The sequence below is a fragment of the Mangifera indica genome, chromosome 8 (assembly GCF_011075055.1).
Source record: "Mangifera indica cultivar Alphonso chromosome 8, CATAS_Mindica_2.1, whole genome shotgun sequence".
In the NCBI taxonomy this organism is placed as follows: Eukaryota; Viridiplantae; Streptophyta; class Magnoliopsida; order Sapindales; family Anacardiaceae; genus Mangifera; species Mangifera indica.
The window spans coordinates 413,032-437,050 of NC_058144.1; the positions used below are offsets into that span (position 1 = coordinate 413,032).

At 33.2% G+C, this 24,019-nt stretch overlaps 3 protein-coding genes and 1 pseudogene across 4 annotated transcripts; 3 read left to right on the top strand and 1 right to left on the bottom strand.

The window, feature by feature from the left end:
* Positions 1 to 808: 808 nt before the first annotated feature.
* Positions 809 to 2,250, bottom strand: LOC123223334 (annotated as a pseudogene).
* A 1,466-nt stretch (positions 2,251 to 3,716) lies between these two features.
* On the top strand, positions 3,717 to 6,254 carry LOC123223335 (cell number regulator 6-like). The gene is made up of 4 exons (XM_044646485.1): positions 3,717 to 4,005; positions 4,418 to 4,532; positions 4,951 to 5,216; positions 5,722 to 6,254. Exons 1-4 carry the CDS (start codon positions 3,898 to 3,900, stop codon positions 5,953 to 5,955), a joined length of 723 nt encoding a protein of 240 aa, XP_044502420.1. The 5' UTR covers positions 3,717 to 3,897; the 3' UTR covers positions 5,956 to 6,254.
* A 403-nt stretch (positions 6,255 to 6,657) lies between these two features.
* Positions 6,658 to 11,532, top strand: LOC123223336. 2 transcript variants are annotated; one of them, XM_044646488.1, is made up of 6 exons: positions 6,658 to 6,952; positions 7,112 to 7,144; positions 7,472 to 7,581; positions 8,127 to 8,394; positions 9,485 to 9,629; positions 11,139 to 11,532. In XM_044646488.1, the coding sequence occupies exons 3-6, from the start codon at positions 7,498 to 7,500 to the stop codon at positions 11,155 to 11,157; spliced, it is 516 nt and encodes a 171-aa protein (XP_044502423.1). In that variant the 5' UTR covers positions 6,658 to 6,952; positions 7,112 to 7,144; positions 7,472 to 7,497; the 3' UTR covers positions 11,158 to 11,532. The 2 variants fall into 2 exon arrangements, with proteins under 2 accessions (XP_044502423.1, XP_044502422.1); XM_044646487.1 differs by lacking the exon at positions 7,112 to 7,144 and having other exon boundaries at positions 6,660 to 6,952.
* A 5,169-nt stretch (positions 11,533 to 16,701) lies between these two features.
* On the top strand, positions 16,702 to 18,627 carry LOC123222797 (squamosa promoter-binding-like protein 8). Its single transcript, XM_044645762.1, is given in 5 exon segments — positions 16,702 to 16,969; positions 17,077 to 17,738; positions 17,991 to 18,093; positions 18,096 to 18,159; positions 18,273 to 18,627. Coding segments are annotated over 4 exon segments (921 nt in total). The 5' UTR covers positions 16,702 to 16,969; positions 17,077 to 17,145; the 3' UTR covers positions 18,434 to 18,627.
* The last annotated feature ends 5,392 nt before the right edge of the window (positions 18,628 to 24,019 follow it).

Consider the following 24,019-nt stretch of genomic DNA (forward strand, 5'->3'; position numbering starts at 1 on the left):
ATTTTTCACTCTTAACTAGAGTGAAAATGCTCTTAGTTAGATCCACTAATAGGTTCGAATGATTAATTTAGAGTTAAAGTTTTAATTTAATGATTTGTTATGAGATTAACTTTATTTTCTATTCGATCATATTATTCATTTCATTATTAGTTTATATGATATTATACATTAATTTAAATAAGTTTAAATTGAATATTATAATTTTTATCTAAATTCAAACTAACCCTGACTTTAACTAGACCGAATCAATCATTAACTCTAAAAACTATTAGGATTAATTGTGCATGGTCATGAGTCAACCATTACGTTATTTTAGTTAAATTGAATGTTGTTTTAATATATATTTTATCACTTAGTTTGAGTTAATCTAATCAAGATCACAACTTAATTAATTGAATATTATTTTAATATTTATTTAATCACTTAATTAAAGGAGTGAAAAAATTTTTACGATTACTAAAACTCTAATTGAGTTTACCTTCTAAGAAATATACTCTATATCAGTAGACCATATGTCAATTTGGTGGTATATTATTCTAATGATTATTTAATCAATCACATGTCACATCAGTCTAATCGTACATTAATCCCCTGATTGGGTCCAATCAATCAATGTCTAATGTGAGTCCGAAAACAATTACCAGGTTATTGTGGCTAAGGGATGTTTTAGTCATTTTAGGATGCAAAAGTTGGAAGCTCAACTTAAAAATAAAAATTCTTGAATATGGTCGATCCTCGGAACTACTACTGAATTCACATGTATCGAAGGGTTGATAATAAAAGACTATTAACTGCAGCATGTGATTGATTAAAGGCTACGAAGAAGAATGCCTTCGAATGTAATGCCTGGCCCAAATGCTAAGCCAAGTCCCCATTCTTCCACTTGTTTATTCTTCAACTCCTCTCTCATATAATCCATGACATAAAAGATAGTGTTGCTACTTACGTTTCCATAGTCCATTAAAGCCTTCCTGCTACACTCCAGCTTCTCATTGTTTAATTTCAATGTGTTTTCCAGGCGGTTCAGAATTGTTGGTCCACCAGGATGGACTGCCCAAAAAAGATCGTTGAATTCCTTCAAACCATCTTTTTACATCAACTTCTTGCAGAAATCTTCTATATTATCTTCAATCTTCTGGGGCAGGTCCTTGCCAAGCTTGAAGTTTATCCCCTCTTCGGAAAGGCGCCTATCGATAACATTTTGTGTCCCGGGCAAGAATTGTTGAACTGCACAGTTTAATTCCATGAAAGGAGACTCTTTATCAATTAATGGGTTGGCTCCAATGATTACACCCGCAGCTCCATCACCAAAGAGAGCTGCCCCAACAAGATCGTAAGGGCAAGCCTTGTTTGGGGGACGAAAACCAAGTACGGTAGTTTCAGAAGTAGCTAACAAGACACGGCTCCCTGGATTGTTTTCAGCAATATCTTTAGCGACACGGAGGCCAGTGACACCACCATAACAGCCTAGAAAATACGGCATTACGCGGCCAACATCGCTTCTAAGGCCAAGCTTGCTAGCAAGATAGAGATCGCCGCCCGGAAGGCGAATCTCACTTGATGAAACATAGACAATATGAGTGATGTCTTCTACAGGTCTTCCCCATTCCTTTATGCAAGCAAGGCTTGCTTCCAAGGCCATGTCTACAACAGCTGGGTTTGCTATATCAAGTCTTTGTTTGATAGTTGGCGATCCCTCCGTCACAAGTTCGGGATATCTGTCAAGGATCTCCTTGGAGATTACAGTGTATCTTGTCTTCACAGTTGTGGTTTTACCTAACAAACAGCTTTTTTTTTTTTTTTTAAAAAAAGCACGCAGTGAGCCTAGAGTAAACCATTGGTTGACCCGAGAATCAATTTGTTTGAGCCAGTTAATGGTGGTTCATCTTGGTTCAAGTCCCAAGCCAAGTTTATAACTTAACTAGACCGAACTAGCTTATAATTTTTTATTGAATCAGTCAAACCGTTTGATTCGCCATTCGAAACATTACGTAGAAGTAATAAAGTTACTTTAGTGACTGAGCATGAGTAGCAGTGAGTTCACTTACACAAGCTTTCCAATTTTTCCTTGATGGAAACATCGTCGCATTTAGTGCCACGAGTGTAACCCTCGACCAAACAATCCTGAGGAACAAGTTGGCTGGGGAAGGCCTTTCCTATTGCAAGAACAGTAGCCTTCCCAGGAGTAGGAATCCGCCTGACTGGCGCAGAACAGTGTCTAGTAGTGCCAGTATTGTGAATTTTTGACATCTTAAAACGGCGTAGCAGCAAGAGAAACTAGTTGGTGATAATGGCGGAGAAGTTCAACAGGACAGGGGAATATAAATAGGAACTTAGTTGTGTTCTGGAGAAAGGTTGTTGTCAAGGAAGAGTAGCGTGATAAGAGAGAAAATGATAGTTTATCAGGGTCGGTAATAATTGGGTTCTTGGGTTTTTAGAGTGAAGGCTTCTGGGAGATGAACAATCTTTTCGCCTTGCTCGGCTAAACTCCTCACAAAGACAATGTGAAAATTTAAATGTTTTTGGGAAACTAACAGCTCCAAGTGCATGTCTTTCCCATTTTTAACCTCCAGATAGGATGGGATTCCGTCCAAATCATTCAAATTTGAATCAAGTGAACCTAATTCGGGTTCACAAATTGAAGAGCAAATAGAGTTTTAGCTAATTTAAGTTAAATTTTGAGTACAGATGAATACATATTAGATAATAAAAAAATAAGTTTATACTCAAATATTGTTAAAAATATTTTATGCAATTGTATGTGATAAAAGATTCCAAACTATAAAATCGAATTGTTAAAAATATATTTGAAACTTTAAAAATTTTAAAAATATGATTAAAATTGTATGATTCTTGTGTTTGTAATACATATTATATGAGTTTATATTTTCTATGTGCAATTTTTTTCTTTCTATTGGCTTAATTTTTTTAAGTGAGTTATTTAATAAACGATATCTGTATGATTATCAAATGATATTTGTATATCACCTCTCGTATCATTTTCTAGAATACAGATCAAATGATAATAAAAAAGTAATTTAGTTACAACATATATTTTAGAAATGAGTAATATTAAATATATATAATTTAGATATATAGGTAATACTTTATCACATAATTAAGTGTTATTTTATCTTTAATTCAAAATTATTTAATCATACATAATATATTATTATGTATAAAAATTATATACAAAAAAATGTATAGTTTTATTATTTGAAAATTATCACATAACTTTTTAAACTATGAGCAATATTATACATACCTATTTTAAATATACAAATATGTATATATTTATACATATTATTACATGATTAAATATTATTTTATATTTAATTTAAATTTATTTAATTATATAATAATACAAATAAATATATACATATTTATGTACTTAAATTAAATAGACGTAATTTTATTATAAGACTCCAAAAATTTACCAATACACTTTTAGAAGGTGTTTACCATATTTTACAAATTTAAAATTATATATATATCACACTAACAATAATTTATCTTGCTTGTATAAGTATATTATACACTTAATAATATTATATGTACGTATATAAATATTAATATATTATTATATAATTAAATAATTAAATATTAAAAATAAAATAATATTTAATTATATATACTATAATTTGAATATAAAATTACACCAAAAAAAAAATTTATATATATAATTTTATATAAATGTATCCTCTGTCTTAGCGCAAGAAGATAAAGGCCATTGAACAAATCAGGAAAATAGTTGGTCGAAATTCAGGGAGTGATCAGTGATCTTCTCGCGACGCCTCTCATATCTCTCCATATACAGACATGTGGTTCACAGTTCCTCTCGTGTACACTAATTAATGCATGAATTGAATTTTCAAACTAAATGTCTTGTTGGATCAGATGGCGGACAGACATACGCAGTCCCGTTACGTTAAGTTGACGCGAAATCAGAAACCTTCTGAAGATATCACACCTGGAGAACTCAATCAACCTGTGGAAGTTCCTCAGGTTTTGTGTTGTTCTTTTTGTTTTCCTTCTTGTTAAATGTAAATCCGATGCCGTTATGAGACGATTTCTTTTTTTCTATTCGATCTGGTAAGATAGGAGTTATCAATGAATATAATGTGTATGAACTAATGAAAGTGAGAGGAAAACATGGAGATGATGATGCACATGGATCCCACTGCCCGGCCGGTGGACGGGACCTGTTCCCGGCTTAGCAGGAGAACAGGGACAGTGCCCCCGGCTCGTAAGCTGTTTGGACCTAAATAACAAAGATTAGGAATGAGAATGTTTATCTAGGGGCAAGATATAACGATTAATTGGGAAGTAATTTTCATTTGTGGAGACATTGACTCTACTAGATGTACTCTGTTGAATGTTTGTTGCTGAATGATTTTACTTACTATATATTATGCAGTTGAATGTTCAAAGATGCTGTGAATGTGGACAAGTGCTACCTGAAAGCTACGAGCCTCCTGCTGATGAAGATTGGACAACTGGAATTTTTGGATGTGCTGAAGATACTGAGAGTTGTAAGAGTCTCTTAGCCTTGCTGTTATGAATTTACGGTCAAATGCTGACATATCACCTAATTTGTGAATATTAGTTTTTGTCATCAAGGAAAATATATAATCCTTGCTTCATCAACTGATTTCAGTTAGACTAAGAACTATGAAAAAGCAGCATTGATTGAATAGTTGGAATCACAGAGATGTGTTGAAGCAGCAAAATGAAGCATTTAGGAGAATTTTAAGGATTAGAAAAGAATCACAGAATGGGTTGAAAGTCACTGATTGAATTCACTGTCCAGATGATGATATTACAGTTTTTATTTGGGATAATGTTTACTGGAAAATATTGACAATATTCCAAACTTAATTCCTTACTAAAGCACATTTGATATTTTATCATGATTATTGATCACATTGAAAATTTTACCTTGTTTGACAGGCTGCACTGGACTCTTTTGCCCATGTGTGTTGTTCGGTCATAATGTTGAAACATTGAGAGAAGAAATTCCTTGGACTAATGCATGTGTTTGTCATGCCATGTGCATTGAAGGTGGATTGACACTTGCAGGGGCCACTGCACTCTTCCATGGAGTTGACCCCAAGACTTCATTCCTCATATTTGAATGTCTGCTTTTTGCTTGGTGGATGTGTGGCATCTATACTGGCCTGTTTCGACAATCATTACAGAAGAAATATCATCTCAAGGTTATTTTCTTAGAGTTGATAGTTAAGATTTTAATACTTTAAACAACAATGGTTTTGTAGAAGAACATGAGTAAGTGCTTGAACATGAATTATCTGGAAGTAGCATTAAGGCCATGGACTAAAAATTTTAGTTTGTCTTTGTATTCCGAAATTTAATTTTTGCAAGTAGAGTGAACTAGCTGGTTTATTGGTATAGACTTAAAAAATCCGTTGTCTTTAGTCTCTCCTCTGGCATCAATTCTTACCTCACATTATCATCTTTCTTCACTGAATGCATTTAAAGTAGGGTAGCATAAGATATATCCTTCCAACTGAACTTAAAGGTAAACTTCATTTATCAGTCATTCTTGAGAAAGAGAGGATATCTGAGTCTTTATAGTTTCCGGTCTCCTATACCTGAGTCTTTATAGGAGCCAATGACCGAACTTAATTTTTAGGTAGCTACAAAATTCAAGACTTTGATGCATATACTGTTTGCTTGCTTATTAATGCTGCTGCTTTGCAGAACTCACCATGTGATCCATGCATGGTTCATTGCTGCATGCATTGGTGTGCTTTGTGTCAAGAGCACAGGGAGATGAAAAATCATTTAGCAGAGAATGCAGCTAGTGAAGAGGCTGTTGTTAACCCTCCACCAGTTCAAGAGATGAACTCTGGTGAGAAATCTGAGTCTGCTGAATCTGCACCATCTTCAAATGATGAACATCACTGTATCGAGTTGCAGTTGCAGCCAGTGTAGGGTTTTACCGTCAATATATAGAGAGGTCACAGGAAGTTGCTGCCGGAAAAAATGATAAATGACAGGTTACCTTGTGCAGGAACTCCAGATAACTGCTAGTGATGTAATTCTTTTGTTTGTTAAAATTGCTTGTTTGTTATGCTAGGTAGTACCAAGATTAAGGTCCTTATTAAAAAGCCATACTTTAGATAGTATAGTATAATTCTGTTATGATGGCAAATCCATCGTTAGGGCAATTCGGTATTTGTTGAATTGATTCAGTTTAATATATATATAAAATTTTATTTATAATACTAACATATTGATAACTCTATTAATCTGATGTTAGACTAGTCAAGATGTAAACCTACCTCTTGATCAAGTCATGCATAGTTCAAGTTCGAAAACATTGATTTCATGTGAAAAATTGCTTCTCAACTCATATTAACTAATCTTGAATTGAAGAACGATTAATTTATCAAACTGAGTTTAAAATTGGTATCAAAACTTATACATTAAAAATTTTTTCTTTGACAATCGTTTTTCTCAAAAATATTGTTCAATGCACCAACTTAAACTCGAGTTGTAATAAATTGTTTTGAATTTAAGTTGGGGCTCAAATCCACCCATGGATCATTCACATGCCCTGTACTAAAACCATGCAAAGGGATATTATTAAAAATAATTTTATCATTTTTTATTTTTTTAAAAAGCCACCCGAGACCGGGATGCTTTGCGTTCATAACCACCCGCCCCAAAATTTCCCCCACTCAGGGACGGGCAAGAGACCGGGTTTGATGGAATTCTCTAGATCAGGCTCAGATTCACTGAGTGGGGGAAATCTTGCAATCAACCGTAAGAATTCGCGCGTACGTTTCAAAATCATCTCCCTGCCATTTAGGACTATAAAAGAAGTGCATTTAGCGCCTGCGATAGAAAGAAACGGTTTAAGAGTTTTACCTTCCTTTTTTTCTTGTCCCTGATTTGAATCCTCTTCGCTGTTCCACGCCACGCCTCGGTAATTTAATTTTTATTGGCTTTTAAATTCAGTTTATTTTGCATTTGAAGACGTGGGTGTTGTGATTTTGCGTAGAGGGTGCATGTTTATGTAGAAATTTTTGTACTTGTCTTTTATGTCTTTGAATTTCTATCTCAGTATTTATGTTCTCTCTTAAAGTGTAGGAATATTTTTGGATTAAAAGGGTTTTGGGTAAGTATACGGAAGGTATCATGTATCAATAATAAATATTTGTTTTACCTATTCTTGGCTCAGTTCATAATTAATTTGTTATTTTCTATTTTTAATCTCTCTCCTTATCTTTTGTATGAGGATTCGAATCGATATGTGCTTTTCACTTGAATTTATAGTCAACATACATAGCTCTTGCTGCAATTCATCTGAAAAAAATTTAGAAAGCAAACATATTGTTTCTTGTAGATTTAAAAAGTGAGTCAAGTAAATTTTGAAGCTACTGTAAGTTGGTTGAGTGTTTGTTTCAACTTTTCTAATGGGGAAGATGTCTGAATGAACAATCAGGCGATAAATATATTGACGAGTGAAAAATGGATGAGACTATAAGGCAATTCCAGCAAAGTTTGATTGAGCTTGAAACTGAAGCTGAGCATCTTCTTCTAGCCCGACATCAGGTAATTCCAACCAAACATGTTCTGTTTTCTTAACACAAGTTAGACATATTTGTTTGAACTCCCGTTCTCTGTTTGCTTGCTGAAGAATGTGTGGAAGTAAAATGATTTTCTGACAGCAGCTATGAACTTTCTTTATGATATCTGAAATTAAAATATTTGGCCTCTCAAAAAGAAGTTGAAAATTTTTTAAGTTGGGATAGTGGAATTTTTTTTAACAGGGGTGAAGGATCAAGAAACCGTGATATATTTATATATGAGCCTGATACAACCACTTTGTATGACTGGGTTTTTTACTTTCTGGACTTAAAGTATTGTCATGAATACAACATCTCTTATCTTTTATTTCCCTTGATTTTCTTGAGCAACGAATGGGATTTCACTTATGTGTTTATATGTGAGCCTGATACAACCACTTTGGGTGGCTGGGTTTTGGATTTTCTGGAATTGTTGGAGTATTATCATGAATACAACATCTGTTATATTTTCTCCCTTGATTTCTTGAGCCACAAATGGGATTTCACTTATTCCTGCTTATTAAATTTCAGTTAGTTGAAAATGATAAAGTGAGGAATGGGAACAGGGAAACACTAACAGCTTTGAGGAAGAGGGCTAGGACAATGAAAACTAGTATTCCGTCTCCTTTTGAGTCAATAATGAAGGATATCGGGAATCCTGGATCAAGGCCTTTGGTGAAGGAGGTATGTGCAAGCTGTGGTGACCATGACGCAAGTGAGCACACATGGATGATGTTCCCAGGAACTGATATCTTTGCTAGAATTCCATTTCATGCTGCCCATACTATTTTGGAGACAGGTGTCTTCTTGAAACTTCTCAGTGTAATTGAATAATGAGTTTAAATTAGTTTCGAAAATTGTTATCAGTTTATATATGAAGTGGTATTTTCTTTTTCCTAGTTTGCATGGTTATTTATTGAGTACAACTTTTTAAAATGCTAGGAAAAATATGCTATCTAACTTGATTTAAGGATAAATTTGACTGGTGATTTTGTGAGCATTTTGGTTTTCAAGGTTGGCATGCATGATTTTTACTTGAAAGAGTTTGTTGGAATTTTGAGAAGTCAGTGGCATGATCAATAATGCTTAAATAATGACTAAAATATATTGATAATCAAACAGTTAAGCAGATGATTGTCTGACATTCTAAAGATCCCTAGCCACCCTGAAGATTATCACAGAAAAGTATGGAATCTAGGTCCCCTGCCACCCCTAAAGATTACAAGGGATAGTATGGATTTTAAGTTTCTGTTTGCAATTATATTTATTTATTTGAATCATAGTTTCTCGTGAAGGCTACCATCCTTGGTCGCCGGTTAGTAGGTAAGTTTCTGTAAAATTATTTATTATCTAACTGATTGTCACTTTAATATTAACATCTGTCTTGCATGTCAAAGAATGACGATATGGGCTTTCTTTCGGTACCCCCTGCAAGGATTAGTTAAGGGTAATGGAAAGGCTTCTTAGATGAAACTACACAAATATATTGAACTCAATTGAATTCCATGCATGGCAGTTCACTGGTCTTCCTGGATTTTGGTTTTAAGAAAAGGGAGCATTCTGGAAGGCCATTTCTTCGCTGACATAAAGTTGCTAAAATAATTAAATGCCTTGCCTACTTTGTTCTCTTTTATTTTTATTCGGGGAATCACTTCCATCCTTTGTTCGTTGCAAAATTTTTTGAAAAAGTAACACATATCTTTTATAATAAATTACCGTGCGAGGTATATGCTTTGATGCATTGAAATGCCGCCAAAATGCCAAGTTCATTTAGTACTAGTTAGATGTCTTCTTATGTTCAATGTTATTCTTCTACTGTTATTTTGTTTTCTGCTATATTGTTCTTCTGCTGTTATTTCTACTGTTATAATATCTTTATTTTAAAGCAGATCAAAAACGACTTGATTATGAAGCAAAAAAATTGCAAAGCTATGTGAAGGAGAAGTCATTTCATATCTCAGAAAAAGGTGCCCTTGCTGACAAGATCAGTCCTGGTGTGCTCCGATCTCTAGTAGCCTTGTCAGACAAACCAAAGTAAGTCATTCCTGTGGAAATTATAGTCTACCTCTTTATTATTTGGTCTCATTTTTCTTTTCTACCAACTGTATCTGTTCCCATGTCACTCAAACTGAGGTGAAAATATTGAACTTAGTCCTTTATGTTTAAGTGACAATTACAACATCATGGTCACCAATTAGGTATTGAATAATTTCCACTATATTTGTAGCCCATAGGGCTAGAAATCACATCTTTTTCATGTCCCTATTGATTATGATGGAATATCTAGAACTTCTTCTGTGTATATTCTACTTTCTAATTATTAGTGTTTCATGTTTGTATAGCTACTCATGGTTAATCATTATTGACACCTGTCAAAATGCTTTAAATGCATCATCTTTGCTTTTGAAATGTGTAGGGTTTAAAAATGAGTTTGTAGTTTTCTGACTGCAGGATGCATTGAAGAATTGTTACATTTTTGTTTTCAATTTCTTACCATCCAAAGGATGCCTGCTATATTTAGTTCATATCATAACTGTTGGTCTAGACTTGGATACTGAAATCTCCAGTGTTCCTTGCCTGCACAGAGGATTATGAGCAAACTTGACTTGATAGTATATGTAGCACAGGACTCTGTTTCTGTATGAAGAATTTTTTGAAAGTTTTTTCCTAGGCCTTGAAAATCTGCATAAATGTGATAGTTGAGTTAGTGGTGAAAGTACATTTTGGTTGTCCCCTTTTCGACTCCTATGCAGCAGTTTCTTCCTCACTACTTAAATAAAGTGTAAGAAAAGCTTGGTCAGCTCTGGGACCATTTTGTTTTATACTCTTAACTATAAGTATGGAAGTTTCGTGGGGACAGATCGAGCATTATACCATATAACATCATTTTCTGCATGTTTTTATGTGGTCCTGTTTACTGACTCTCCACATGATCTAGATGGCCTTAAGAAAATTGTTCTCCTTAGTTGTTTCACATGGCTTATCCTCACCCTTACACTCTATCTCTTATTGTTGACTCCTTTGTTGTCTCTAAACTTAAAACATTGATAAAGTTTTGAGTAACAGTAAATGTAAAACGCAAGATTTCTCCTTGCTTAAGAAAAGCAAGTGTCATAATAGGGCCTTAGATATTAGAGGAAAGTCCTCAATTTTCCCTAAATTTATTTTAACATAGGAGGGATTTTTGGGTTTTCCTTGAAATCATGTGACTATCTTCTTTCCTTTCCAAAAATCTTACACTCGATGCTTGTGAACTAAATCTTGAAGATATACATGTGTGCCTTTATGATTAGGGTTGGAAATGATTTGAGTCGGCTTAGGCTTTCTGTTTTATTTTTCTTCGATGAACTTATCATTACTTGAATGAATTGAATACGATCTTGAATTGACTTTTTTAGGATCAAGTTAAGTTCAAACTTCAAACTAACATTTGTTGGGCTCAGCTTAACACGAATTTATTCATATTTCTATCTTTAGGTTATGATTTATGTGTTGTTGATCTAGATTTTATTTCTCATAAATGTTTTTCCCTTTTTATTTCAGAGAGCACGGCAATAGTTAAGACTGGCTGAAGATGCACAGATTTTGATGATTTTGACGTTAGACAAGATTCTGAGGATTCACCTTTTATTTCTTTGTTAACACGTTTGTGCTTTTGTTGTGAAGGCGTCAAATTATGGTGCAACAGTAAGTTCGTGTGGAACAAAATGAAATGCCCAGAACTGCTAGCTTCTCTGCAAGGTTATAAACGGTGGTAATTCATTTCAAAATGAGTCATTGGCATGCCAACGGCTTTATACTAGTTTAATTATGTTTATTGGGGCCCAAAAAAAGGCCTTAAAATTACAGGTGATAGTTGTTTACAGCAGCAACAGATTTGAGCTGATGGAGGCTTGTATTTATGTTTGGCTCAAAAATGAGTCGCATTAGTGCTAAAGTTCTCTGGGTGGTGCGATGTTGACAAGGCAGAAAGAAGGCGTAAAAAATTGGTGGACTGTTGTGCCCCAAATTTCGTCTTCTTTTCTTCTATTTTTCACCTTTGCTGACCAATAATTTACTGCCACTAATTATGACTATTTAGGCATTTAAAGGGTAACCCAGCTTCACTTCGGTAAGGATTTTATTTTATCCATGTATTTTATGGATAATAGACGGAAAAGAATATTGTGATTTATGAATATTCCTATAATTAAGATTGGACTGTTAATGGAGTTTTAAGAGTAAGAAAATTAATAATTCTCCTTGAAAATTTTATAATATATATATATATATATATATATAAAACAAAAATTCTTATCTAATTTTAATAATCAAATTAATCAGTAAATCAAATTTTAACTAATGTGCCCTTGTACATATCAAAACCTCTATCAGGACATGTCATGGCATATTTGACTATGAATGCCTTGCCTACAATGTCACTTCAGAAGAGTCAACTAATTTGTCAGTTTTTCACCCAATCCCACCAGACTTGTACTGTACTCTTCTCCTCTCTGTATTAATTGACTCCGTCTCTGTTTCATTTATTCACACACCAATTTTACACGCATTGCTGCGCCTGTTACTTTTATTTATGTGGGCAGAGTTGAATTAAGTTTAAAGTTAATTTAAATTAGAATTAAATTTAAATTAATATACAATTTTATTAAAAGAGATCAGATGAACTGATCTCTCTCCAAAATAATAATTCTGTCACTTTTTTTTAACCATTTACCCCTTGTTTTTTCCTTTATTTACAGCAATTGCCCTCTCATCATTCATTCGCTGGCATCGTCAATCTGTTTGTTTGTTGCGATTTACTACGAATGTCTAAGCACATCACACGTGTTTCATTCGTGGCCATCAGGAATAATGAAGCCTATTATTACACCCGATTGTCAGTGCAACTCGGCACAAATAGCCAATTCGTGTGTTTTTAGAGTAATTCGCCCTTGGCTCAAAATTTTATATCCAGTGGTACCGGTACTGGTACTGGTATATTATTTACGTGTGTAAAAATAGAAAAGTATTGATGGTTGTTACAAAATAATGGATCCTTTCATCTATATACAATTTTTCCTTTAGAAGATAGATCCATCCTTCAATTTCAAATAAAGTGTCTGAGTTCTTCCATGTTTGTTGAAGATTAATACTGTCAGGAAAAAGCAAACCAAATCCTACCCGTTAGGAGCAGATCTGCAGTTAAGTATTTTTACTGTAGTTCCAGTACAATTTGCAGATATCTACCGGTACAATTTTCACCACCTTTAAACTCTTTTTTTATTTTGCTCAGGTTGAAGAGTAAATGTTGAACATGATAAATTTAAAATTCAAAGTACAATTATTATTAGGCCAAAGCACTCCTCCCCCACCCCTCAAAGTATCTCTAAACCCTTAATTTTAAAAATCTTATTTATTCACTTATAACTATTTAAATTTGTTAATTCTAAATACAAAATTATTATTTTATACTTAATATTAAAAATAAACTTAAATTTTATTTTATTTTTTTCATAAACTCTAAAAATTAACAACTTTCTTTCAACCCAAAATTTTAAAAACTGTATTTTCCTCTTAAGGTTTTCAAACTTTCATATTTAATTTTTTCGACGACAAATACAATATTGTCTATGATCTCCAGGCATGGTCTCATCCTCTCCGATGAGCTCTCCTTCTGGTTGTCCTTTTAGACGTCTTTCTCGACAACGACATCAAGGAGGATGACCAGAAGGAGGGTGCGTTGGAGAGGATGAGACTATGTCTGGAGATCGTCAACAATGTCGTCTTCGTTGTCATAAAAATTAGGTTTGAAAATTTGAAAACCCTAAGAGAAAAATACAATTTTTAAAACTTAGGTTGGAAGAAAATTATTAGTTTTTACAGTTTATGAGAGAAAAATGATATACCTAATGGACTCGATTAATTTTAACCATTTATAAGTGAATAAATGAGATTTTCAAAATTAACGAAGAAAAACCTAAGAAGTCAAGGGGTGGGGGAGAGCAATAAGTCCTTTGGCCTTATTATTATTATTATTATTTTACTAAAAACTCTCTTTTATGGAGTTCGACACCAAACATAATAAACTTCAATGACATTGACCTAACAACCTATTATTAGAGTTTTTCATTTTAATGCAAATATATTTAAAAAATATTAATATGCATTCTCAAATACATTTGTGAGAATGTTTGTCAATGCACTAGCTTTCTTAATTTTGTAGTATGTTTCGTCTAGGGATGGCAATGGGGAGGGGCGGGGAGGGGATATCAATCCCCGTCCCCGTCCCCGTTGCGGGGATAAAAAATAATCCCCGTCCCCTCCCCGCGGAGGAAAATCCCCTCCCCGTCCTCGTGGGGAAAAATCCTCTCTCCGTCCCCGTAGAGAAAAATCCCCTCCCCATCCCCGCCCCGTCCCCGCAGGGAAAAATCCCTTCCCCATACCCATAAATATAAATTTTAATTCTTTTATATATTTCAATAAATAAAATAAATCATATTTTTCCAAAATATCACTTGCTACAAGAGCTATAAAATATTCTTTGTTATTTTAGTTCAAATATAAAGTTTTCATAAAATCTAACAATATGCAATAATCAATCTCTTCATTAGTAACTCTTCATGTATGTGATTTAGGGTAATTTTATAATAACATTAAATTTAACACTTTTCATTCACTTCAATTGATTTTATTAAGTTTATAATTTATTATTTTTTGTGTGTAAAACCTAGTGGATTGACTAACTAAATTTTGAAGTTGAAATAAAATTAATTTGGTGTATTTACATTTTATGATAATGAAATTCTAGGTTTTTTTTAATATATTAGATTAATAGTTTAGAAATTAGTAAAAGCTAATAATTGATAATTCAAAAATTAGTAAAATTAAAGTTATAGTTTTAATAAATCATAATATAAAAATTTCTAAAACTTAATAGTTTAGAAATTATTATATTAATATATTAGATTTAGGGGGTGGGGAGGGGATGGGGAGGGGAGGGACGGGGCGGGGCGGGGCGGGGACACATGTATCCCCGTCGCCGATTACGGGGATTTTTTTTTGTCCCCATCCCCGCCCCTTTCCCCGTTTTTATCGGGGAATCCCCTCCCTGTTAGGGTCGGGGAGGGTCGGGGTCCCTAAAGTCGGATCCAAATTGTCATCCCTAGTTTCGTCATTGGACTAGAAATGAATAAAAAGGGGGAGAAAGAAAGAAACATGGATTAAAAAAATAATAATAATAATAATAATTTTTTAAATAAAGTAAATGGACTTTTCAATTGGAAAATTGTTATCACTTCTTTCACATATCTAATAGATGTTAGGACATAATATGATTTTAGAGAATTTAAGACAAAATGATTTTTTGTCTTTTTAAATAATGGTTTTTACTAACTGAATTGACAAATAGGAAAATAGACTCTTCAAATTTAAAAGTGATAAACTGTTAGTTCATCAAAGTTTAGGTGGGAAATGGTTGTTTGGCTGTTTATAATAGGCTAGAAAATAAAATTTGGGTGAACAAGCAAATAAAAATCATATAATCACGTTTGATTAAGGTGAGACTCAAATTGAGTTTATTTAATTCAACTCTAATTGGTTTAAGTTGAGCTCAGTTTGATAATATTGACTTATTTTTTAAATTGAGTCAAACTTGAATTGAAGAGACATAGTTTAAATCGGTTCGTACTTAACTTATAATTCAATTTAAGTTATATCAAATAATTGACAAAATGACTTTATTTTATCAATAATCCATAAACTTGAGTTATAAATTTAAGTTATAAATTTGAGTTAAACGTCACATTTTGAACTTAGAAACCAAACATCATTAAATTGTATTTAATTTCAACACGGCAAATTTGAATTAAACTTAAATCCTCTTATTATTATATTCAAATCAAATTTGAATCTAAAAGTGTATGGGTTCGGCTCTATTCATATTCCGACTTGGGCATGTGGACCCCGAGTTTATTTATTTGCTTTAAAAATAAGAAGAAGGCCAAAAGACTTATTCCCACCAAAGGTACAGTGAAATCTCAAACTCATATCAATCAATTTTCAAAAACCTAAATACTGACCTATCACATAATTTATATTAGAACTAAGGGTAAAACTATTATTTTATTAGAAATATTATAAAAATCATATTTCTATCACATTTTCACCCCCCAAGTTTTGAAAATTAACATTTTACTCCAATCTCAACTTTTTCAATTTTGAAAAGTAACATTTTCCCCCTCAAAAAAAAAAAAAATCCCTAAGTTTTGTTCTTCCTCTCCGGTGATAATCTGACTACTACAGCTCATCTCCAGCCAACATTCAGCTATTGCGGCTCATTTCAGTATCGTCTCTTCGTCTCCATCAACGAAAAGAAGAAGAAATGTCTTTTTTTTTTTACCAAGATGAAAAAACAACTATTAAAGATGAACTATCTTAATTGGATGGTCATCAAAGATGAGTCATTATAACTAGATCGTCACTGGAGAGAAAGAATGAAACTTAGGAATTTAGAGGAAAAAATGTTATTTTTTTAAAACTGAAAAAATTGAGGCTAGAATAAAATGTTAATTTTTAAAATCTAAAGAAAATTTAGATAAAATTATATATTTTTTAATATTTTTGATAATATAATGGTTTAATCTTTACTCTAACAAAAAAATTGTAATAAAAATTGAGTAATAAGTAAATATTTAAATTTTAAAAAATTGAAAGATATGAATTTACAACTTCACTATATCTTGCTGCGATTAAGCCTTTTGGCCTAAGAAGAACGACGTGGCCCTAGACTGTAGAGAAATGAAAACCACAGGCTTATGGTACAACTTGTGGCATCTCTGTTGCCATTCGTCCTAACTTGTTGGACCAGGATGCACAAGACCTTACACTTCATTTACTTTTACACAGAAAATAATGGGTAAAATTGTAAAACTAGTATGAGGGTTAAACTCAATGTTTTCACATCCGAATCGGGTTGTTTAAACCCGAACAACTCTTTTTTTTACACAGAAATAATAAATATTTCTGATTAATTTAAAAGATTTTTTGTCTCTCTACATTTTAATCTCCATTGGAAAAACATCAACATGACAGTCCAAATTTTAATATATTGATTAAACTTAGTTGTACGCTCGGCCAATCACCTACAAGTCTGTTTCTCTCCGAGACAGTGTCTCTTTCATAGAGAGAGAAAAGAGAAGAGTTGTTTGGGAATTTATATGGTTATGTTAAAAGAGGAAGTCAGGAATGGGCTGAAGAGAGAGAAATTTTAAAAAGACAAACAGAGAAGCTTATTGTCTACGGCAAAGAAAAGAGTGGACTGGACTGCCCAAATGGCGAGCTAGGGTTTCGAAATTAGCATCGCTTCTTCTTCTTCAATGAGTTCCATTCTGCCATAGGTGAGTTCAACTGCTTACCCTAATACTCCTGAACAACCAAACCAACCAGCTTGTCTCTTCGATAATATATATATCTTCGTGAAAGCTGACTCTTCTTAATGTCACAGATCAAGAGCTCTCATAAGTAGTACAACTAGACGACGCAGTTTTTTTCTCGCGGACTTTCCGCTGTAAATATGTTGGACTATCAATGGGGAAACCCAGAGACAATTATGTTAACTGGAGATGAACCCACTCAAGAACCAAGCCAAACCCACTTCACCTCTCAACAATCCTTCACTGACAACAACTTCTTTCCTCAACCGCCTTCTAACAACACCTTCTACCACCATCAACATCCCCATAATGCTCCTTCACTCTTTGATCCACGCGCATATGGCGGCGCGTCCCCCTACGCTCCCTCACACCACCCCAGTATGCTTTCCATGGACCAGGTGTCTAGTGGAGGTGGAGGCGGTTACTTTGTTTTCCCCAAAAGTGAAGAAGTTTCTCGACCAATCGATTTTGCTTCGAGGATTGGGTTGAACTTGGGTGGAAGAACTTACTTCTCTTCAGCTGATGATGATTTTGTGAACCGGCTTTACCGTAGGTCCAGGCCAGGCGAACCCGGTCTTTCTAACTCGCCCAGGTGCCAAGCCCAGGGCTGTAATGCCGATCTGACCCAGGCTAAGCATTACCACCGTCGTCACAAGGTCTGCGAGTTCCACTCCAAGGCCTCCACCGTGATTGCTGCTGGGTTGACTCAGCGTTTCTGCCAACAATGTAGCAGGTTTTTTTTTTTTTCGTTTTGGCAAATTTACCCTCCCCATGCATTTTCATTTTCCGTATTACTTCTGTTTACTCATAATCCGGTGCAATAATCAGTCAATTACTGCCCAAGATTGATTTCTTTCTTGTAGTACATGTGGTGATCCCGAAGGCATTAACGTCCGTAAAAAAAATTCTGCCATTTCCGTTTTACGTCCCTACATGCATTCATAATATCTGTTTATCTGAAACTGCATTTTGGAAATTAAAATAGATTCCATCTTCTCTCGGAGTTCGATAATGGAAAACGCAGCTGTAGAAAGAGATTGGCAGATCACAATCGTAGAAGGCGGAAATCTCAGCAACAACAACAACAAATCCAGAAGGTCAAAAGCCACAGCTGCTTGAAACTGCAGCTTGCAATTCGTCTGAGAATCTTGCAAGTATATATATATAACCCCAAATTATAAACTTAATGATAATATTTCTTCTTCTGGATTCTGAAATTCTCTATTTAAACCTAAAATTTGTAAGCATTTATGCATTTTGTGTATAGGGTCCCCTCCAGATTCAGGAGTTCATTCGTCATCATCGGTCATAGTTGCTGTATCACCGCCACGAATGGCATTGGATTGTTTCAAGCAAAGACCTTGCCAAGCAAATGCAGTTTCTTCATCTTCAGCTTCACAAAGTTCACTTTTTTTCTCTACTGGATAATAAACGTCACTGATGAAAGGTCCAGGGAATTAGCTAGCTTATCAGTCAATAACATAGTTATGAACTGTCTGCTTTCTTCTTCTTCCTCTTCTTACCAGCAATATAAAGTACATTAATGACCTATGGAAGGACTGTCCTTTCTTTTTTATTTTTTCCCCGGAAAATATATAAATTGTCAATAGTTTCTGTCTTTATTTTTTACTGTTTGGAAATCACAGAAAGAAAAATTGAAAGGGAATTGGGATTTTTGGCCCCATCCAAGCAATAATGGCAGATTTTAAACCTATTTGGTATAATATCAGTAAAATTAATCGTTTAACTGAGTTTTTCTCCTGTATGGTATGATAGGTTCATACTTTTATTTTGAGGTTATCTCTTATTTGATATGATTGATTGAGTCCCGTTAAATCCAAAAGGTATTTGATGCAAAAGGATAATCCGACTAAGTTAAAAAAAGGTATTTTCCGGTAGAAGTAACTGTTTAGTTACAGGGATAGTTTGGACAGGCGCAGGTGTTTCTATTCATTTTTGGAATTGCATTATTAATTCATCTGCTGTCTGGTCCCGGGTCTTCGCTGCATTTGGAGTAAAAATAGATGAAAATATTGAGGTGGTAAAAAAATTGAACGAAGAGAAGATAAAGAAAGAAAGAGTGTAAGGATGGAGTCTGTCTCCCATATGGGGACTGTACGAGGCAAAGTAATTATTTATAGAATCAATTTGATGGCCCAAATAATCTTTCTGTATATCATTATCGCATCGTGGCGGACCTACCCCTCTTGTTCGTCGGAGAGTCAGTCAGCGACGGCACTCTATATCACCACAACAACGCATTCTTACACTATTTATTTAGGTCGTGTATTTATAATCTCATTTCTTCCCATTGCATTCGGCAATAGTTATAGAGTTGTCATCTACGTACATCTGATATAGGAGAAAGAGAGAAACAGGACAGTTGTTTCAATGGAATGGTAGTATTAAATGCTGAATCAGGGTGGGGTTATAGATGGCATTGAAATATAAATAGAAATTGAATATCACTTAGCCACTCTAACAAAGTACTTGTTCTATAACCTGTTGATGGAGAAAATTAATTCTTCAATAACAAGCTTAAAATGGTTCCGTTTAATACTCCGAAAACCTGCGTCTATTTTCACTAGAATTTGGTTGTAACCCTAAGCGTGTTTTCAAAATCTCTTTTGCAAAAAATATGTTTAAAACATAACATAATAATTTTATGATTGTTTGTAAGAAAGAGATAAGACGAAAATTAATTCACTTTATGATCATATAACTTTCAAGATGGAGAAGTTTTTATCCCTTTTTTGAGTGGAATCACAGTTAGTAACATGATTAGTTATTTTATATATATATATAAATAATCATTATATATACATATATATACATATATATATATATATATATATATATATATATATATATATATATATATATATTTATGAGTTTGATTAAGGAGAAATCTTGAAAATATAGCATTAGTTGAATTATCAAATCAATTTTACCTGTATTTGGACTAAGCAGGAAATAGCTGAGCTCTAGCTGCAACAAAAAAAAGGAAAAATGAAAAGCCAAATCAAACCAAATGTTACCCTCCCATGCAAACGTTAAAAAAAAAAAAAAAAAAAAAACAAATTGTCTATGTAGATGATGCTGATATCTTACATTTGTTCCTTTGTCACTTCAAAAGTCATATCTATGAGATCAACATAATTGGGAAACCTCCTTGCACCTTCCAGGAAATTGAGTTTGTGGGTCCTTGCTTGTTACTTCTCCTGTCCACTTTCTTCTTTTCAACTTCATTATCCACCCTTGCTTCTGGTAATAAGATGTGACCAAAACGTATATTTTCTAATTTTTGATATATAGTCAATTCTACTATCCAAAACCGATCCAAGTTTGAAATTAGTTTTTAAAATTTAGATTGAATTTATAATATTTATTATTTAGTTTTGAGCTTATTTAAAATTGATATATAATAATATTATATAAAAAACTTTTAACAAAATTAATAATATTGTTTATCAACAAGATAAATAATAATTTTATTGAACAAAAAAATAAACCAACCATGAATTAAGCTAACTAGAATCAATCTCTTCCTAATAATTCTTCACATTGAATCAACCCCTATAAATTCTCCTTGTAGGTTACTTCAATATCATCATCTGACTCCACCAATGCCTTATCGTCTTCATCATCTGATCATGAGTCAGTCAGATTGCAAGTCTAGGGTTTGTACCCTTGATCTGACTCTTGCGAGTTCTCATAATTTGAGACAAAAAAATATGTTTTAAAATTTTGAATTTGGATATTCAATCTTTTAATAATGGCAAACTGGTATTCCAACTGAAAATTCAATTTCCAATATTTTGGGTATCAGTTGACTTAATTCTAAACACATCTACCGGAGTTGCACCAAATTCCTGTGCCTTAGCCTTCTCATGCTCATAATCTCAGCCAAAAGCTGCATCATCCCTTCGTTTGAGTCATGGTTGATTCTCTTGACGCCAGAACAAGTACTACTACTACTACTACTGCTACTTGCAATATCAAGTGAGATTTACAGCATTAATTATTATTAATATGAGTAATATTATGTGTATCTATTTTTGGTACACAATTCATGTACACAGTGATGTGTCATCATGTAATTAGCTAATTTTAAAACATGTGTCATCACATGATAACACCTCATATATATACATAAATTGTGTACCAAAAATAGGTATACATAATTTTATTGTATTAATATATACTAAACATAGTTTATTAAAATCATTAAACTCGTATTTACCAACTAATTCATTAATATTAATGCGAAAATTTCGGGATAATAATTAAAATAGGCAAAATTTTTTCCGCTTATACTTTTTTAGGCAAACTCATAGTAGTTTTATTTTTATAAGTAAATTTTTTTATAATTCCAAAAATACCCTCTCAGCCCTGTATACGTAGGTGCTGGAAGGAAAACTTGAGTGCGTGCAGAGTGCGCGCGGTGCGTGCGTGAGTGCGTGCAGAGTGCGCGCGGTGCGTGCGTGGTGCGTGCGGTGCGTGAGCAGTGCGCGCACCCTAATTAATATATATAAACAAAGTGTGAGGGTGCGCGCACTAGGGCTGGATTCGAACCGAGCCGAGCTTGACTCGCAGCCAGCTCGGGCTCGGCTCGCTTTATTTAGTGGCGGCTCGAGTTCGGCTCGGTTCGAGTTCGACTAGTTTTTGGCTCGACTCGTTTTTCATATCAAAACGACATCGTTTTGTGTATATATGTGGATCAAAACAACGTCGTTTTGTATAAAAAAATTTTAAAAAAATCTGCCCTGCCAAGCCGAGCTAGCTCGAGCTCGATCAAGCCGAGCTAGCTCGAGCTCGATCAAGCCGAGCCCGATCTCGAGCTGGCTCGGCTCGAATCCAGCCCTAGCTCGCACCCTTTCTTTTATATATATATATTGGTGGTTTCGTTTTGCGGTTTATGACCATGTTCCGGTATGCACAATGGAAAAATTCAAAATACAATAAAATTGTGTACTTATTTTGAATAAATAATTATAAACACATTTATATATATCATCATTTAATTAAATAATTTTTAATTAAAAATAAAATAATATTTAATTATATAATAATATATAACTATATATTTAAAATAAAAATACATAATGTTATTCTTAAATTAAAAATAATGATAAAATTTTTTTTATGGATTGGTTCACAAAAACCCACAGGCACAGTCGGTCTTGTTCAGAACCACGCCCTGGGTGTTAAGGATTTGATGGACCGTAATTATTTTTTATTTTAGTATCACTAGTCTAACCCAAACCCTGTAACCGACCGGCTAAATGTTGGGTCCGAATATGGCATCATTGCTTATTGAAGTGAAACAAAATATTAAATTGGCTAAAAGAGTTGTTCCCCTCAAAGATACAGTGAAAATTAAGGTTTTATCCTCCAATTTTTTAAATTTTAAACACTTATTTATAAGCAATCTTTGTTAAAATTTTTAATTACAAGGTAATTATCATTTTAATAATAATATTTAAAAAATATGTAATAATATTAATTTTTTTTTAGGTTTTAAAAACTAATCTTTTTTACTCATATTTAAAATTTTTTAACTTTAAAAAATCATATTTTACCCCCCAAATTTAGGGTTTTTATCTTTTTTTAATTTCAATCGGTCTCATAACTTTTAAAAACTATAGTTTCACCCTCTTGTTAAACTATCCACCGTCAATGTCGACAACAAGAAATACCATACAATGAAGAGTTTCTATCTCTTCATCACACCAAAGATGCCTCTACAATGAAATGATGGAGATCTCTTCGTCACAAAGACATCTCCTATCAATGTTGGATAGCTTGGGCAATGTAAGACGGACGTTGGCTTAACTCAGACAAAAGAGGATGTTGGAGATGGATGGAGAGGATGCTAGAAAAATATCATAAACTGAAGCTCAAGAAGAGAGTAAAACTATAGTTAATAATTAATTATTAAAATTTAAGAGAAATATATAATAAAAATTATATATTTTAAATATTATTATTAAAATGATAATTTTATTTTTAATTTTAATTTAAAATTTTATTTATATATAAATATTTAATTTTTTAAAATTAAACCAGTAAGAGTTTGGATTTCTACTACTCCTTAGGTGGGAATAAGTCTCCTGGCCTATTAAATTTGTAAGGAAAGTTCAGAATGCAGGGTCCACTTAAATTGAATGCTAATGGACCTTACAAAGATGATAATTAATAGAACAGATAGTTGGCGAGGATGGGTGTCGGCCAAGGAATTTGAAAATTGAGAAAGCCTAAAATAGACCAAGGTATAAATATAAAGGTGCATTTGCCTCATTAACCACATGCTGTACTACATTAGTTTAAAAAAAGGGCAAATATTTTTTAATTTAATTAAATTAATAACTTTTGTGAGAGAAATGCATTTTATGAATGGGTCCACTAATTTTTATTGCAACTACTAACTCAACAGTGGTCGTTTTGATTAATGTTGATGTCGGAAAAAATAAAAAAGTAGATTCCAGTTAAATTAAATAAAAACATAAATTAATTTAAGTTCAATTTAAATTGATAATAGGTTTGTCTGAAAAGATGCTAAAAAAAAAGGAAAAATATCAAAGATGAAAATAATGAATTTGTTAGTATCCTCTTAAATAATCTTACAGTTTCATCACTTTTGGGTCATTTATTTCATTATTATTGTAATTTTAGTTTTATTCTCGGTTTTTCTTTTAATATTTTTACCATTTTTCTCTTTCTTATTTTTAACATTTATAAAATCAATAAAATATTTAATTAAATTTACCTTGACATTAATAAAAACTCTTTATGAATTTTGAGATAGATAGAAAATTGATAATGAGAAGTAAATTATTAGATAAATGAACTAGAGAGGGACAACCCTAAGATGGGAGCTCTCCTTCGACCAAATATAGATGCATTTGCTCGTAGAAAAGGGAACCAACCCCTAGTGCGTATTGGTGCTTATCGAGTATAGAATATATTTGCTTCTTTTTTTTCTACAAACCGAACTGTTCCATTTTTACTAAA

Excerpts from the sequence above, each read along its gene's own strand:
- LOC123223335 (XM_044646485.1), top strand. The coding sequence starts at position 3,898 with ATGGCGGACAGACATACGCAGTCCCGTTACGTTAAGTTGACGCGAAAT. Across the intron at positions 4,006-4,417 it reads AACCTGTGGAAGTTCCTCAG|TTGAATGTTCAAAGATGCTG; the intron begins GTTTTGTGTTGT and ends TATATTATGCAG. Across the intron at positions 4,533-4,950 it reads TGCTGAAGATACTGAGAGTT|GCTGCACTGGACTCTTTTGC; the intron begins GTAAGAGTCTCT and ends CTTGTTTGACAG.
- LOC123223336 (XM_044646488.1), top strand. The coding sequence starts at position 7,498 with ATGGATGAGACTATAAGGCAATTCCAGCAAAGTTTGATTGAGCTTGAA. Across the intron at positions 7,582-8,126 it reads TTCTTCTAGCCCGACATCAG|TTAGTTGAAAATGATAAAGT; the intron begins GTAATTCCAACC and ends ATTAAATTTCAG. Across the intron at positions 8,395-9,484 it reads CCATACTATTTTGGAGACAG|ATCAAAAACGACTTGATTAT; the intron begins GTGTCTTCTTGA and ends ATTTTAAAGCAG.